General features: G+C 41.6%; 1 protein-coding gene across 1 annotated transcript; it reads right to left on the bottom strand.

Annotated features, from left to right (window-relative positions):
• Window positions 1-11,187: 11,187 nt before the first annotated feature.
• Window positions 11,188-11,748, bottom strand: LOC133048663 (interferon beta-2-like). The gene has a single exon (XM_061132446.1). It carries the CDS (start codon window positions 11,746-11,748, stop codon window positions 11,188-11,190), a length of 561 nt encoding a protein of 186 aa, XP_060988429.1.
• Between the last annotated feature and the right edge of the window lie 1,269 nt (window positions 11,749-13,017).

The following is a 13,017-nucleotide window of genomic DNA, read 5'->3' as shown; positions in this document are numbered from 1 at the left end:
GTCATTTATTTTTTCTGGAATTGAGCTGCAGGAGCTGCTTGTATATTTTTGAGATTAATGCTTTGTCTGTTGCTTCGTTTGCTCTTATTTTCTCCCATTCTGAGGGCTGTCTTTTCACCTTACTTATAGTTTCCTTTGTTGTGCAAAAGCTTTTAAGTTTAATTAGGTCCCATTTGTTTATTTTTGCTTCTATTTCCCATATTCTGGGAGGTGGGTCATAGAGGATCCTGCTGTGATTTATGTCAGAGAGTGTTTTGCCTATGTTCTCCTCTAGGAGTTTTATAGTTTCTGGTCTGACATTTAGATCTTTAATCCATTTTGAGTTTATTTTTGTGTATGGTGTTAGAAGGTGTTCTAGTTTCATTCTTTTACAAGTGGTTGACCAGTTTTCCCAGCACCACTTGTTAAAGAGGTTGTCTTTTTTCCATTGTATATCCTTGCCTCCTTTGTCAAAGATAAGATGTCCATAGGTACGTGGATCTATCTCTGGGCTTTCTATTCTGTGCCATTGATCTATATTTCTGTCTTTGTGCCAGTACCATACTGTCTTGGTGACTGTGGCTTTGTAGTATAGCCTGAAGTCAGGCAGGTTGATTCCTCCAGTTCCATACTTCTTTCTCAAGATTGCTTTGGCTATTTGAGGTTTTTTGTATTTCCATACAAATTGTGAAATTATTTGTTCTAGTTCTGTTTAAAAAAAAATACCGTTGGTAGCTTGATAGGGATTGCATTAAATCTATAGATGGCTTTGGGTAGTATAGCCATTTTCACAATATTGAGTCTTCCAATCCATGAACATGGTATATTTCTCCATCTATTTGTGTCCTCTTTGATTTCTTTCATCAGTGTTTTATAGTTTTCTATATATAGGTCTTTCGTTTCTTTAGGTAGATATACTCCTAAGTATTTTATTCTTTTTGTTGCAATGGTGAATGGTATTGTTTCCTTAATTTCCCTTTCTGTTTTCTCATTGTTAGCATATAGGAATGCAAGGGATTTCTGTGTGTTAATTTTATGTCCTGCAACATTACTGTATTCATTGATTAGCTCTAGTAATTTTCTGGTAGAGTCTTTAGGGTTTTCTATGTAGAGGATCATATTGTCTGCAAACAGTGAGAGTTTTAATTCTTCTTTTCCTATCTGGATTCCTTTTATTTCTTTTTCTGCTCTGATTGCCATGGCCAACACTTCCAAAACTATGTTGAATAGTAGTGGTGAGAGTGGACACCTTGTCTTGTTCCTGACTTTAAGGGAAATGCTTTCAATTTTTCACCTTTGAGGATGATGTTTGCTGTGGGTTTGTCATATATAGCTTTTATTATGTTGAGGTATGTTCCTTCTATGTCTGCTTTCTGGAGAGTTTTGATCATAAATGGATGTTGAATTTTGTCAAAGGCTTTTTCTGCATCTATTGAGATAATCATATGGTTTTTATCTTTCAATTTGTTAATGTGGTGTATTACATTGATTGATTTGTGGATATTAAAGAATCCTTGCATTCCTGGGATAAAGCCCACTTGGTCATGATGTATGATCTTTTTAATATGTTGTTGGATTCTGTTTGCTAGAATTTTGTTAAGGATTTTTGCATCTATGTTCATCAGTGATATTGGCCTGTAGTTTTCTTTTTTTGTGGCATCCTTGTCTGGTTTTGGTATTAGGGTGATGCTGGCCACATAGAATGAGTTTGGAAGTTTGCCTTCTTCTGCAATTTTCTGGAAGAGTTTGAGTAAGATAAGTGTTAGCTCTTCTCTAAACATTTGATAGAATTCAGCTGTGAAGCCATCTGGTCCTGGGCTTTTGTTTGCTGGAAGATTTCTGATTACAGTGTCGATTTCCATGCTTGTGATGGGTCTGTTAAGATCTATTTCTTCCTGGTTCAGTTCTGGAAAGTTATGCTTATCTAAGAGTTTGCCCATTTCTTCCAAGTTGTCCATTTTATTGGCATAGAGCAGCTGGTAGTAGTCTCTTAGGATCCTTTGTATTTCAGCGTTGTCTGTTGTGATCTCTCCATTTTCATTTCTAATTTTGTTGATTTGGTTCCTCTCCTTTTGTTTCTTGATGAGTCTGGCTAACGCCATGTCAATTTTATTTACCTTTTCAAAAAACCAACTTTTAGCTTTGTTGATTTTTGCTATGGTCTCTTTTGTTTCTTTTGCATTTACTTCTGCCCTAATTTTTAAGATTTCTTTTCCTTCTACTAACCCTGGGGTTCTTCATTTCTTCCTTCTCTAGTTGCTTTAGGTGTAGAGTTAGGTTATTTATTTGACTTTTTTCTTGTTTCTTGAGGTAAGCCTGTATTGCTATGAACCTTCCCCTTAGCACTGCTTTTACAGTGTCCCATAGGTTTTGGGTTGTTGTGTTTTCATTTTCATTCATTTCTATGCATATTTTGATTTCTTTTTTGATTTCTTCTATGATTTGTTCGTTATTCAGAAGCATGTTATTTAGCCTCCATATGTTGGAATTTTTAATAGTTTTTTTCCTGTAATTGAGATCTATTCTTACTGCACTGTGGTCAGAAAAGATGGCTGGAATGATTTCAATTTTTTAATTTACCAAGGCTAGATTTATGGCCTAGGATGTGATCTATTCTGGAGATTGTTCCATGTGCACTTGAGAAAAAGGTGAAATTGATTGTTTTGGGGTGAAATGTCCTATAGATATCAATTAGATCTAGCTGGACCATTGTGTCATTTAAAGTTTGTGTTTCCTTGTTAATTTTCTGTTTAGTTGATCTGTCCATAGGTGTGAGTGGGGTATTAAAGTCTCCCACTATTATTGAGTTATTGTTAATTTCCCCCTTCATTCTTTTTAGCATTTGCCTTACATATTGTGGTGCTCCTATGTTGGGTGCATATATATTTATAATTGTGTGTGATATTTTTTGAAGATCATTTTCAGGAAGATTGAGTTCAATTTTCCATTTGCTATATTTAGGTCAAATGAGACTTGTGATTGTGGACCCAAATGGAAGACACACTAATCAGTTTTTCTTTAGTCCTCCTCAAGTACTTGCAAGGAATTGCCTGATGATTCTTTTCTTCTCTCCTTTGGGTAGTAAGGAAACAGCAAGTAACCTGTCTACATTGTGGATATTTTCCTGTAGGCATTGTCTTTGGGGATCAGCTTGGGTGTTTTTGTCAAACAAGTGATGATACTGTGAACTATGACTGGTATTCTTCTCGTTATCCCCAAGGCTGAACTTGGAGGAAAAGCATTTGAGTCAGATTGTATTTTAATGAAGTGTGTGCAAGCAAGAACATTACTTGTTCCCCTCGACCTCTACCCAGAACTTCACTTGGACAAATAGTGCAAATGTGAAATGTGGTCTCATGCCCTGCCAAGTACAAACTAGCACGTGCCATTGGCACTTGTCATCTACCTACAAGGATTAAATCATGTGCTATTGCAGCTGCTGATTTTTAACACCCCTGGAAAGGAACGCAGTGTGGAAGGCAGAAGTGAGGCATGATGTGAGCAGGGAAAACTGGCAGAACAAGTCTTCAGAGGGTTAGATGTTTTCAGGAGCCCATTTTATGGACCCAATTATTCTATCTCCTCATATCTAGAAATGCGCGGACCTTTATGGTGGTGATTGCTTCTTGTGACTCCAAAAAACCTTCATGACATTAACAGAAAACTTCTGCAAAAAATAGCTACAGGATTACATGTACTCTCCCTTCACTAAAATCACATATATCGCTCTGTGCCTCTTTGGAACAGCTTCTCAGAGCTATCTTATGTGCTGTCTCCTGGGCTACAGTCCTCATTTTTGCCCCCCCAAAAACTTTCTACTTTCATGTTGTGCATTTTTGAAAGTCAACACCGTGACCTTATTTTTCATGCATTCAGTTCAGTTCAGTTCGGTTGCTCAGTCGTGTCCGACTCTTTGCGACCCTATGAATCGCAGCAGGCCAGGCCTCCCTGTCCATCACCAACTCCCTGAGTTCACTCAAACGCATGCCCATCGAGTCGGGATGCCATTCAGCCATCTCATCCTCTGTCGCCCCCTTTTTCTCCTGCCCCCAATCACTCCCAGCATCAGGGTCTTTTCCAATGAGTCAACTCTTCACATGAGGTGGCCAAAGTATTGGAGTTTCAGCTTCAGCATCAGTCCATCCAACGAACACCCAGGACTGATCTCCTTTAGGATGGACTGGTTGGATCTCCTTGCAGTCCAAGGGGCTCTCAAGAGTCTTCTCCAACACCACAGTTCAAAAGCATCAATTTTTCGGCGCTCAGCTTTCTTCACAGTCCAACTCTCACATCCATACATGACCACTGGAAAAACCATACCCTTGACCAGATGGACCTTTCTTGGCAAAGTAGTGTCTCTGCTTTTTAATATTTTATCTAGGTTGGTTATAACTTTCCTTCCAAGGAGTAAGCGCCTTTTAATTTCATGGCTGCAGTCACCATCCATAGTGATTTTGGAGCCCAAAAAAATAAATCTGACATTGTTTCCACTGTCTCACCATCTATTTCCCATGAAGTGATGGGACCAGATGCCATGATCTTAGTTTTCTGAATGTTAAGCTTTAAGCCAGCTTTTTCACTCTCCTCTTTCACTTTCATCAAGAGGCTTTTCAGTTCCTCTTCACTCTCTGCCATAAGGGTGGTGTCATCTGCATATCTGAGGTTACTGATATTTCTTCCAGCAATCTTGTTTCCAGCTTGTGCTTCTTCCAGCCCAGCATTTCTCATGATGTACTCTGCATATAAGTTAAATAAGCAGGGTGACAATATACAGCCTTGACGTACTCCTTTTCCTATTTGGAGCCAGTCTGTTGTTTCCTGTCCAGTTCTAACTGTTGTTTCCTGACCTGCATACAGGTTTCTCAAGAGGCAGGTCAGGTGGTCTGGTATTCCCATCTCCTTCAGAATTTTCCACAGTTTGTTGTGATCCACACGTCGAAGGCTTTGGCGTAGTCAATAAAGCAGAAATAGATGATTTTCTGGAACTCTCTTGCTTTTTTGATGATCCAGCGGATATTGGCAATTTGATCTCTGGTTCCTCTGCCTTTTCTAAAACCAACTTAAACATCTGGAAGTTCTCGGTTCACGTATTGCTGATTGGAGAATTGTGAGCATTACTTTACTAGCGTGTGAGATGAGTGCAATTGTGGGGTAGTTTGAGCATTCTTTGGGATTGCCTCTCTTAGGGACTGGAATGAAAACTGACCTTTTCCAGTCCTGTGGCCACTGCTGAGTTTTCCAAATTTGCTGGCATATTGAGTGCAGCACTTTCACAGCATCATCTTTCAGGATTTGAAATAGCTCAACTGGAATTCCATCACATCCACTAGCTTTGTTCATAGTGATGCTTTCTAAGGCCCACTTGACTTCACATTCCAGGATGTCTGGCTCTAGTTGAGTGATCACACCATTGTGATTATCTGGGTCATGAAGATCTTTTTTGTACAGTTCTTCTGTGTATTCTTTCATGCATTAATCACCCAATAATTTCACAACTTGATCGCAATGAGATTCCCATGAGGATAAAGTCAGGCAATGGAATGTGAGAGGAAGTGCTCTAGCCCTGTGTAGTCCTGGCATTTGGAAACATCCCCTGTGAGCCCCCAGCCTTCATCCCTTTATTGGCGAGTATAGTAATTCAAGTACCACATTCAATTTGGAGTCACATGTTGATGATGGAAAAGGCCACTGAACAAAAGGTACCTGTGTCCCCGTTCAGTCATTCATTTCAGTTGTTCAGGCATGTCCGACTTCTTGCAACCCCATGGACTGCAGCACCCGTGGCTTCCCTTGGTCCATCACCAACTCCCACAGCGTGCTCAAACTCATGTCCATCGAGTCAGCGATACCATACAACCATCTCATCCTCTGTCACCCCTTCTCCTCCTGCCTTCAGTCTATCCCAGCATCAGGGTCTTTTCCAGTGAGTCAGTTCTTCACATCAATTGGCGAAATTACTGGCATTTTGGCTTCAGCATCAGTCCCTCCAATGAATATTCAGGACTGATTTCCTTTAGGATTGACTGATTTGATCTCCTTGCAGTCCAAGGAACTCTCAAAGGTCGTCTCCAACACCACAGTTCAAAAGAATCGTTCTTCGGCACTCAGGTTTCTTTACAGTCAACTCTCACATCCATGCATGACTACTAGAAACACCATTGCTTTGACTAGACAGACCTTTGTTGGCAAAATAATGTCTTTGCTTTTTAATATGCTGTCTAGTTTGGTCATAGCTTTTCTTCCAAGGAGCAAGTGTCTTTGAATTTCATGGCTGCACTCACCATCTGTAGTGATTTTGGAGTCTAAGAAAATAAAGTCTGTCACTCTTTCCATTGCTTCCCATCTATTTTCTATGAATTCTTGGGATGAGATGCCATGATCTTAGTTTTGTGAATGTTGAGTTTTAAGCCAGCTTTTACACTCTCCTCTTTCACATTCATCAAGAGACTCTTTAATTCTTCTTCACTTTCTGCATAAAGGTGTTATCACCTGCATATCTGAGGTTATTAATATTTCTCCTGGCATTCTTGATTCCAGCTTGTGCTTCATACAACCCAGTATTTCGCATGATGTAATCTGCATATAAGTTAAATAAGCGGGTGACAATATACAGCCTTGCTGTACTCCTTTTCCCAGTTTGGAACCAGTCTGTTGTTCTATGTCCGGTTCTAACTGTTTCTTCTTGACCTGCATACAGATTTCTCAGGTGATCTGAAATTCCCAACTCTTGAAGAATTTTCCACAGTTTGTTGTGATCTTCACAGTCAATAGCTTTGGCGTAATCAATAAAGCAGAAGTACACATTTTACTGGAATTCTCTTGCTTTTCTATGATCCAACAATGTTGGCCATTCTGGTTCTTCTGCCTTTTCTAGATGCAGCTTGAACATCTGGAAGTTCATGGTTCACGTACCGTTGAAGCCTGGCTTGGAGAATTTTGAGCATTACTTTGCTAGCATGTGAGATGAGTGCAATTGTGCAGTCGTTTGAGCATGCTTTGGCTTGCCTTTCTTTGGGACTGGAATGAAAACTGACCTTTTCCAGTCCTGTGGACACTGCTCAGTTTTCCAAATATGCTGGCATATTGAGTGCGGCTCTTTCATCAGCAGCATCTTTTAGGATTTTAAATAGCTCAACTGGAATTCCATCACATCCACTAGCTTTGTTCGTAGTGATGCCTCCTAAGGCCCACTTGACTTCGCATTCCAGGATGTCTGGCTCTAGATGAGTGATCATACTGTCCTGGTTGTCTGGGTCATGAAGATCTTTTTTGTATAGTTCTTCTATGTATTCTTGCCACCTCTTCTTAACATCTTGTGTTTCTGTTGGGTCATACCATTTCTGTCCTTTTTTGTGCCCATCTCTGCATGAAATGTTCCCTTGGTATCTCTGAGATACCAAGATTCTTGAAGAGATCTCTAGTGGTTCCCATTCTACTGTTTTCCTCTATTTCTTTGCATTGATCTCTGATGAAGGCTTTCTTTTCTGTCCTGGCTATCCTTTGGAACTCTGCATTCCAATGGGTATATCTTTCCTTCCTTTTCTCCTTTGCCTTTCAATTCTCTCTTTTCTCAGCTATTTGTAAGGCCTCTTCAGACAACCATTTTGCCTTTTTGCATTTCTTTTTCTTCAGGATGGTCTTGATCCCAGCCTGCTGTACAATGTCATGAACTTCCCATCCATCGTTCTTCAGGCACTCTGCCTATCAGATTTAATCCCTTGTATCTATTTGTCATTTCCACTGTGCAATCACAAGGGATTTGATTTAGGTCATACCAGAATGACCTAGTATTTTCCCCTACTTTCTTCATTTTAAGGGTGAATTTGGGGCTTCCCAGGTGTCTCAGATGATAAAGCATCTGCCTGCCATGGGGGAGACTGAGTTTGATGCTCGGATCAGGAAGATCCCTTGGAGGAGGAAATGGCAACCCATTCCAGTACTCCTGTCTGGAAAATTCCATGGACAGAGGAGCCTGGTAGGCTACATTTATATCTGGTGGTAAAGAGTCGGACACGGCTGAGTGACTTCACTGCACTTCACTTTGGCAATAAGGAGTTCATGATCTGAGCCACTGTCTGCTCCTGGTCTTGTTTTTGCTGACTGTGTAGAGCTTCTCCATCTTTGACTGCAAAGAATATAATCAAACTGATTTCAATATTGACCATCTGGTTATGTCCATGTGTAGAGTCTTGTCTTGTGTTGTTTGCAAAGGGTGTTTGCTATGACCAGTGCGTTCTTTTGGCAAAACCTTGTTAGCATTTGCCCTGCTTCATTTTGTACTCCAAGGCCAAATTTGCCTGCTATTCCACGTATCTCTTGACTTCATACTTTTGAATTCTAGAGGGCGGCAGAAGACAATTGGTTACAGGAGGATGTGGGGGGCGTTGCTAACAATGTGAAACATTGTAGCCGCCATGAGACTATCGGCTGTGCCGCGATGAGAGTACTGGCTATCTCTAATGATTTGGGGGCGGGGGGTCGGGAGGGGTGGGGTGGGTGGGGGGTGGTGGCTGCGTGCGTTGCAATCAAGGCGGAGTCCGGTGGTGGCCAGGAGACTATTGGCTGTGGAGCAATGGGAGGCCATTGCGCACCAAGTGAAACAGAGGCAGCCATGACACTATGGCTCTGCTGCGGTGGAGGCGGGCTTTGCGCAGAAGGTCCGCGGCTGCTAAAAGACTGTTGACTGTGGGCCCGGCTGGAGCGTTGCTCATGGGTCGAATCCCGCGAGGGCTAGGAGACGATTTGCTGTGGGGTGATGGGAGAGCGTTTGCAGAACAAAGTGGAACACAGTGGTCGCTATGAGACTATTCGCTGTGGGACTGTGGGAGGGCGTTGGGCACAAAGTGGAACGTGGTGGCCGCAATGACACTGTCCGCTCTGGGCCGATGGGAGGGCGATACCCGGCACTGGCGATGGGAGTACAACCCATGTGACCTTTGACAGCCTGAGGACAAAGTGAGCGCGGGGATCAGCGAGGAGACAATTGTTTATGGACCGACGGGAGGGGATGCGCGCACAGGAGGACCCGCCGTTGCGATGAGACTTTGCTAGGGGACAGTGGGACAGAGCAGAGCTCCAAGGTAAACCCGGCTGTGGTGATGAGACCTTGGGCGATGAGAGTGTGGCACAGCTTTGAAGAAAAGTGAAAGACCACGGTGGAGTCGGGACTATTGGCGATGGGAAGACAGGACAGCGTTGTTGTGCACGAAGGGAAAACCAGCGGCCGTGAGCCTAGAGGCGATGAGACCTTGGGCGGGACCTGGACACAAAGGGGTAATCGGCGGTGGCTTTGAGACTTTGGGCTTTGAGAAGAGTGGACGGCAGTGCGGACAAAGTGAAAGCCAGCACCGGCGATGAGACATTTGTCCATGGGACGCTGAGAGGGCGTCGCGCACAGTGGGAAACACTGGCGGCGATGAGACAATTGGCAGCTGGACGATGTGAGGGCGTTGCGCACAAAGGGGACCCTGGCACTGGCGAGGAGACGCTTCGCAAAGCCACGATGGGAAGGCGTTGTGCAGAAAGTGAAACACGGCGGTGGGAGGAGACCTTTGGCGATGGGAGACTGGGACTGCATTGAAAGAAAGTGAAACCCGGCGGCGGCGATGAACCTATAGGGAATGCGTCGGCGCGAAGGCAATGCGCGCACGGCAGAACCTGCGGTGGGATGACACTGTGAGTGTCTGCGCTGGGAAGTCAGAGGGCGTCGCGGACAAGTGGAAAACAGCGGAGGGGGTGAGAATACTGGCGATGGGACCATAGAACCGCGGTGTGGACAAAGTTAAACCCGGCGGTGGGGGTGAGCCTCTGGGCGATGGGAGATGGGAGGGCCTTGAGCACAAAGAGGAGCCAGGTGGCATCGGTGAGACTATAGGCTTAGAGCCATTCTGGACAACGTGAGAAACAGCCAAGGCCATGGGACAGGCTATGGGACCCGGGGACTGCGTTGCCCACAGAGGAGAACTCAATGGTGGCCAGGGGCCAAAATAACCATGGGACAGTTTGGGGGGACTTCCTGGGGGTGAGACAGAGTGTGGCTACCACCTGGGCAAGTGACCAGGAAACAGTAGCTCCTGGAATGCTCTGGAACTTTCAGAGTGTCTTTCAAGGATTCGGCCTTGAAGTGTGGGAGTTCAGTATTGAATAGCTGAAACGTAGGAATATTTTTAAAACACAGCAGTTTATTTTTTAAATAATTTTATATTTAATTAATATATTTACTTTGAAATATTTCACGTTTCCAATTTTATAATAAATATATATAAGGTATTTAAAATATAATTTTGTTTAACAATAGCATTTTAATAAACATTATTTAAACTAAAGTTTCTTTGTATTAAAACAAGTATTTAAGATACTTTTACATTTCTAGTTTTAATGGATTTAAACTTGATAATATTTTCATGATTACTTTTCACTTACTTTTAATTGAGAGAATTACCATGTTTGACAATTTCTAGTGACCCCATGATAGTCTTAAGTAATTTTTAACTCATGTTCCTGAAATCTCTTTCCAAGGATTACATTGTTGGAAATCAGGCTTGGAGTCAACAAGCAACTAAGGACATTTAGAAGGTCAGAATTTTTCATTTACTTTAGTAAGAATTTTATAAACTGTATGGAATCTGAACGTATTTTATTGGCATCAAGAAGGCTTACTTCGTAAGACTCTCAAATGTAAGGTGATGTACATTTCTGCCCAATTAAAAAAAAGAAAGTAAAACACACCACATCATATCAAGGAGCCCTACAACATGAGCTGTCTGGTGCACTTAAAGAAGTGAAGGAGACAAGAGCAGGTAAACTGTATGGATACATGGAGAGTATGCCTATACCTTGGACATTCCACATATCTTCCTTCTGTTTTAAATTCCTCAAAGGCAGGGGCCAGAATCTCTACCACTCTGCAGGCTTGTTTTGCAATGAATGTCTCCAAGGTGCTCTGCAATTTTTAATATGTGTTGTCACATAAATCAAGTTGACATTGAAACTGCCACATTGACTCTTATTTCATAAATAATTTATTTCCCATATAAAAGGTTAAATAAATAAATAATGAATAAATCAATTTAAAAATAGCTTACAGTCTTTAACTGTCCATTGAAATCCAGTGTTTGCATTGTCAGTTACTTCAAGAGCCTCTGCTGGCTGAAGAGTCTCATGTCAAAGTCACATTGTCCATTCCCAGAGCCACAGGTGGGGAGATGTTCAGTCATGGAGGTACCATGTTAGGCTCTTCAGGAAAGAAAAGTTCATGAGCATTTGCACTCGCATGACTGTCCAGGCACAGCTGTTGTACTCCATGGACTTCAGGTACTGCCCAAGGTTGAAGTAATATTTCTTCAGGTGAAGAAGGGTCATGTCTCCCGTAGTGAAGTTTTTCTTCTGCATGATTTCCTTCTGGATTGGCTCCAGATGATCCATCTGCCCTTGGAGTTCCACAAGGAGGTCCTCAATGATGGTCTCAGACCAGCCAGTGCTGGAGAAGTCTCTGGTGAGAATACCGAAGATCTGCTGGAGCATCTCATAGATGACCAATACGGCATCATCCTTCTGGAACTGCTGTACTTGCTTCATCTCCTCAGGGACCTGGAAGTCCATCCTGACCTCGAGGCAATGTTGAGGAGTTGAAGGTAAATGCCGCAGGAGTTTCTGACACACCGCAACGCTCCTCCTTTGCTGGAATCGAAGCAAGCTGTAGTTCATGGAGAGAGCTGTGGTGGAGAAACACAGCAGGAGAACGATCTGGAGGAGGCACCGGTAGGTCATGATGAAAACAGGCACAGGGCTACCTGTTCTGCTAGTAGATGCTGAAGTTGAGTCTTCAACCCTTTGCAGAGTGAAAGTCCTTCCTCCCTAAGTGTGGGCTACTTATACAGGATTGGCCTCCATTCTTTCTATTTGAGAGGAATTTCCCACTTTCAATTCTCCCTTTCAGTTTTCCTGTGTCATTTAAATTATTAGTTGCCTCCAAAATTGTTTTTCTTTAATCTCCTTGCTATTTTAATTTACATATATCATGGGGAAGAAAGATGTACAAACTGAGAATCTAATGTTTTTTAAAGTTTCAATGAATTGCTGAATGTTAAAGAAAAATATGAGCCAAATCTTTTGAACTAGATTATTACAGGATTCTTTCATTTGGAACAGATTTTTCTTTTTCTCTTTTCATATTATGAGATTTGGAGACAGGGGGCCTTGTTTGTAAGAGAGTTTTCTTTTTCATAAGATTAGGTTTAATTCTCAATTCTGCTATTACCAAACAATAATACCTGCAGTTTATGATTTTAGAAAAGACACTAATTTTTTCTATCTATAAGAGAATAATGTTAAACTAAGTTGATGAAAATTAAATACATGTTATATGCATGACTTAGATTAAAAACATACAATTAATGATTTTTAAAAAGACACATTTTTTTCTATCTAAAATAAAGTGATGTTCCTAGAGGGGTGGGAGGGGGGAAAGGTTCCAGAGGGAGGGGATATACGTATACCTTTAGCTGCTTCATGTTAATATATAGCAGAAACCAACACAGTATTGTAAAGCAATTATCACTCAATTAAAAATAAATATATTTAAATAAAAAGAAAAAATAATGTATATAAAAAACAAAATAGAATGTTAAAGTAAGTTGATCTGAACTTTTTGGAGGCCTTAGCCATAAGCAGCAAGACATCACATAACTTTACCAACTTTGTTGTTGTTTTTAGTCGCTAAGTCGGGTCCAACTTTTTGCGACCCCGTGGAATGCAGCATGCCAGGTTTCCCTGTCCTTCAGTACCTCCTGGAGTTTGTTCAAACTCATTATCACTTCATGGCAAATAGATGGGGAAACAATGGAAACAGTGACAGACTTTATTTTCTTGGGCTCCAAAATCAGTGCAGATGGTGATTGCAGCTAGGACATTAAAAGACCACTTCTTTTTATATGAATGTGCAATTTAAATTTTTCTGGAGGCCACATCAGAAGAGTAAAAAGAAATAAGTTAATTTTAACAGTATATTTTATTTAACACAGTATATCTAAATGTTAT

This window comes from Dama dama, chromosome 29 (genome assembly GCF_033118175.1).
Source record: "Dama dama isolate Ldn47 chromosome 29, ASM3311817v1, whole genome shotgun sequence".
Classification (NCBI taxonomy): Eukaryota; Metazoa; Chordata; class Mammalia; order Artiodactyla; family Cervidae; genus Dama; species Dama dama.
The sequence above is the reverse complement of the archived record's forward strand: the minus strand, read 5'-3'. Positions and strand labels throughout refer to the sequence as shown.

Coding starts and splice junctions, on each gene's coding strand:
- LOC133048663 (XM_061132446.1), bottom strand. CDS start 11,748: ATGACCTACCGGTGCCTCCTCCAGATCGTTCTCCTGCTGTGTTTCTCC.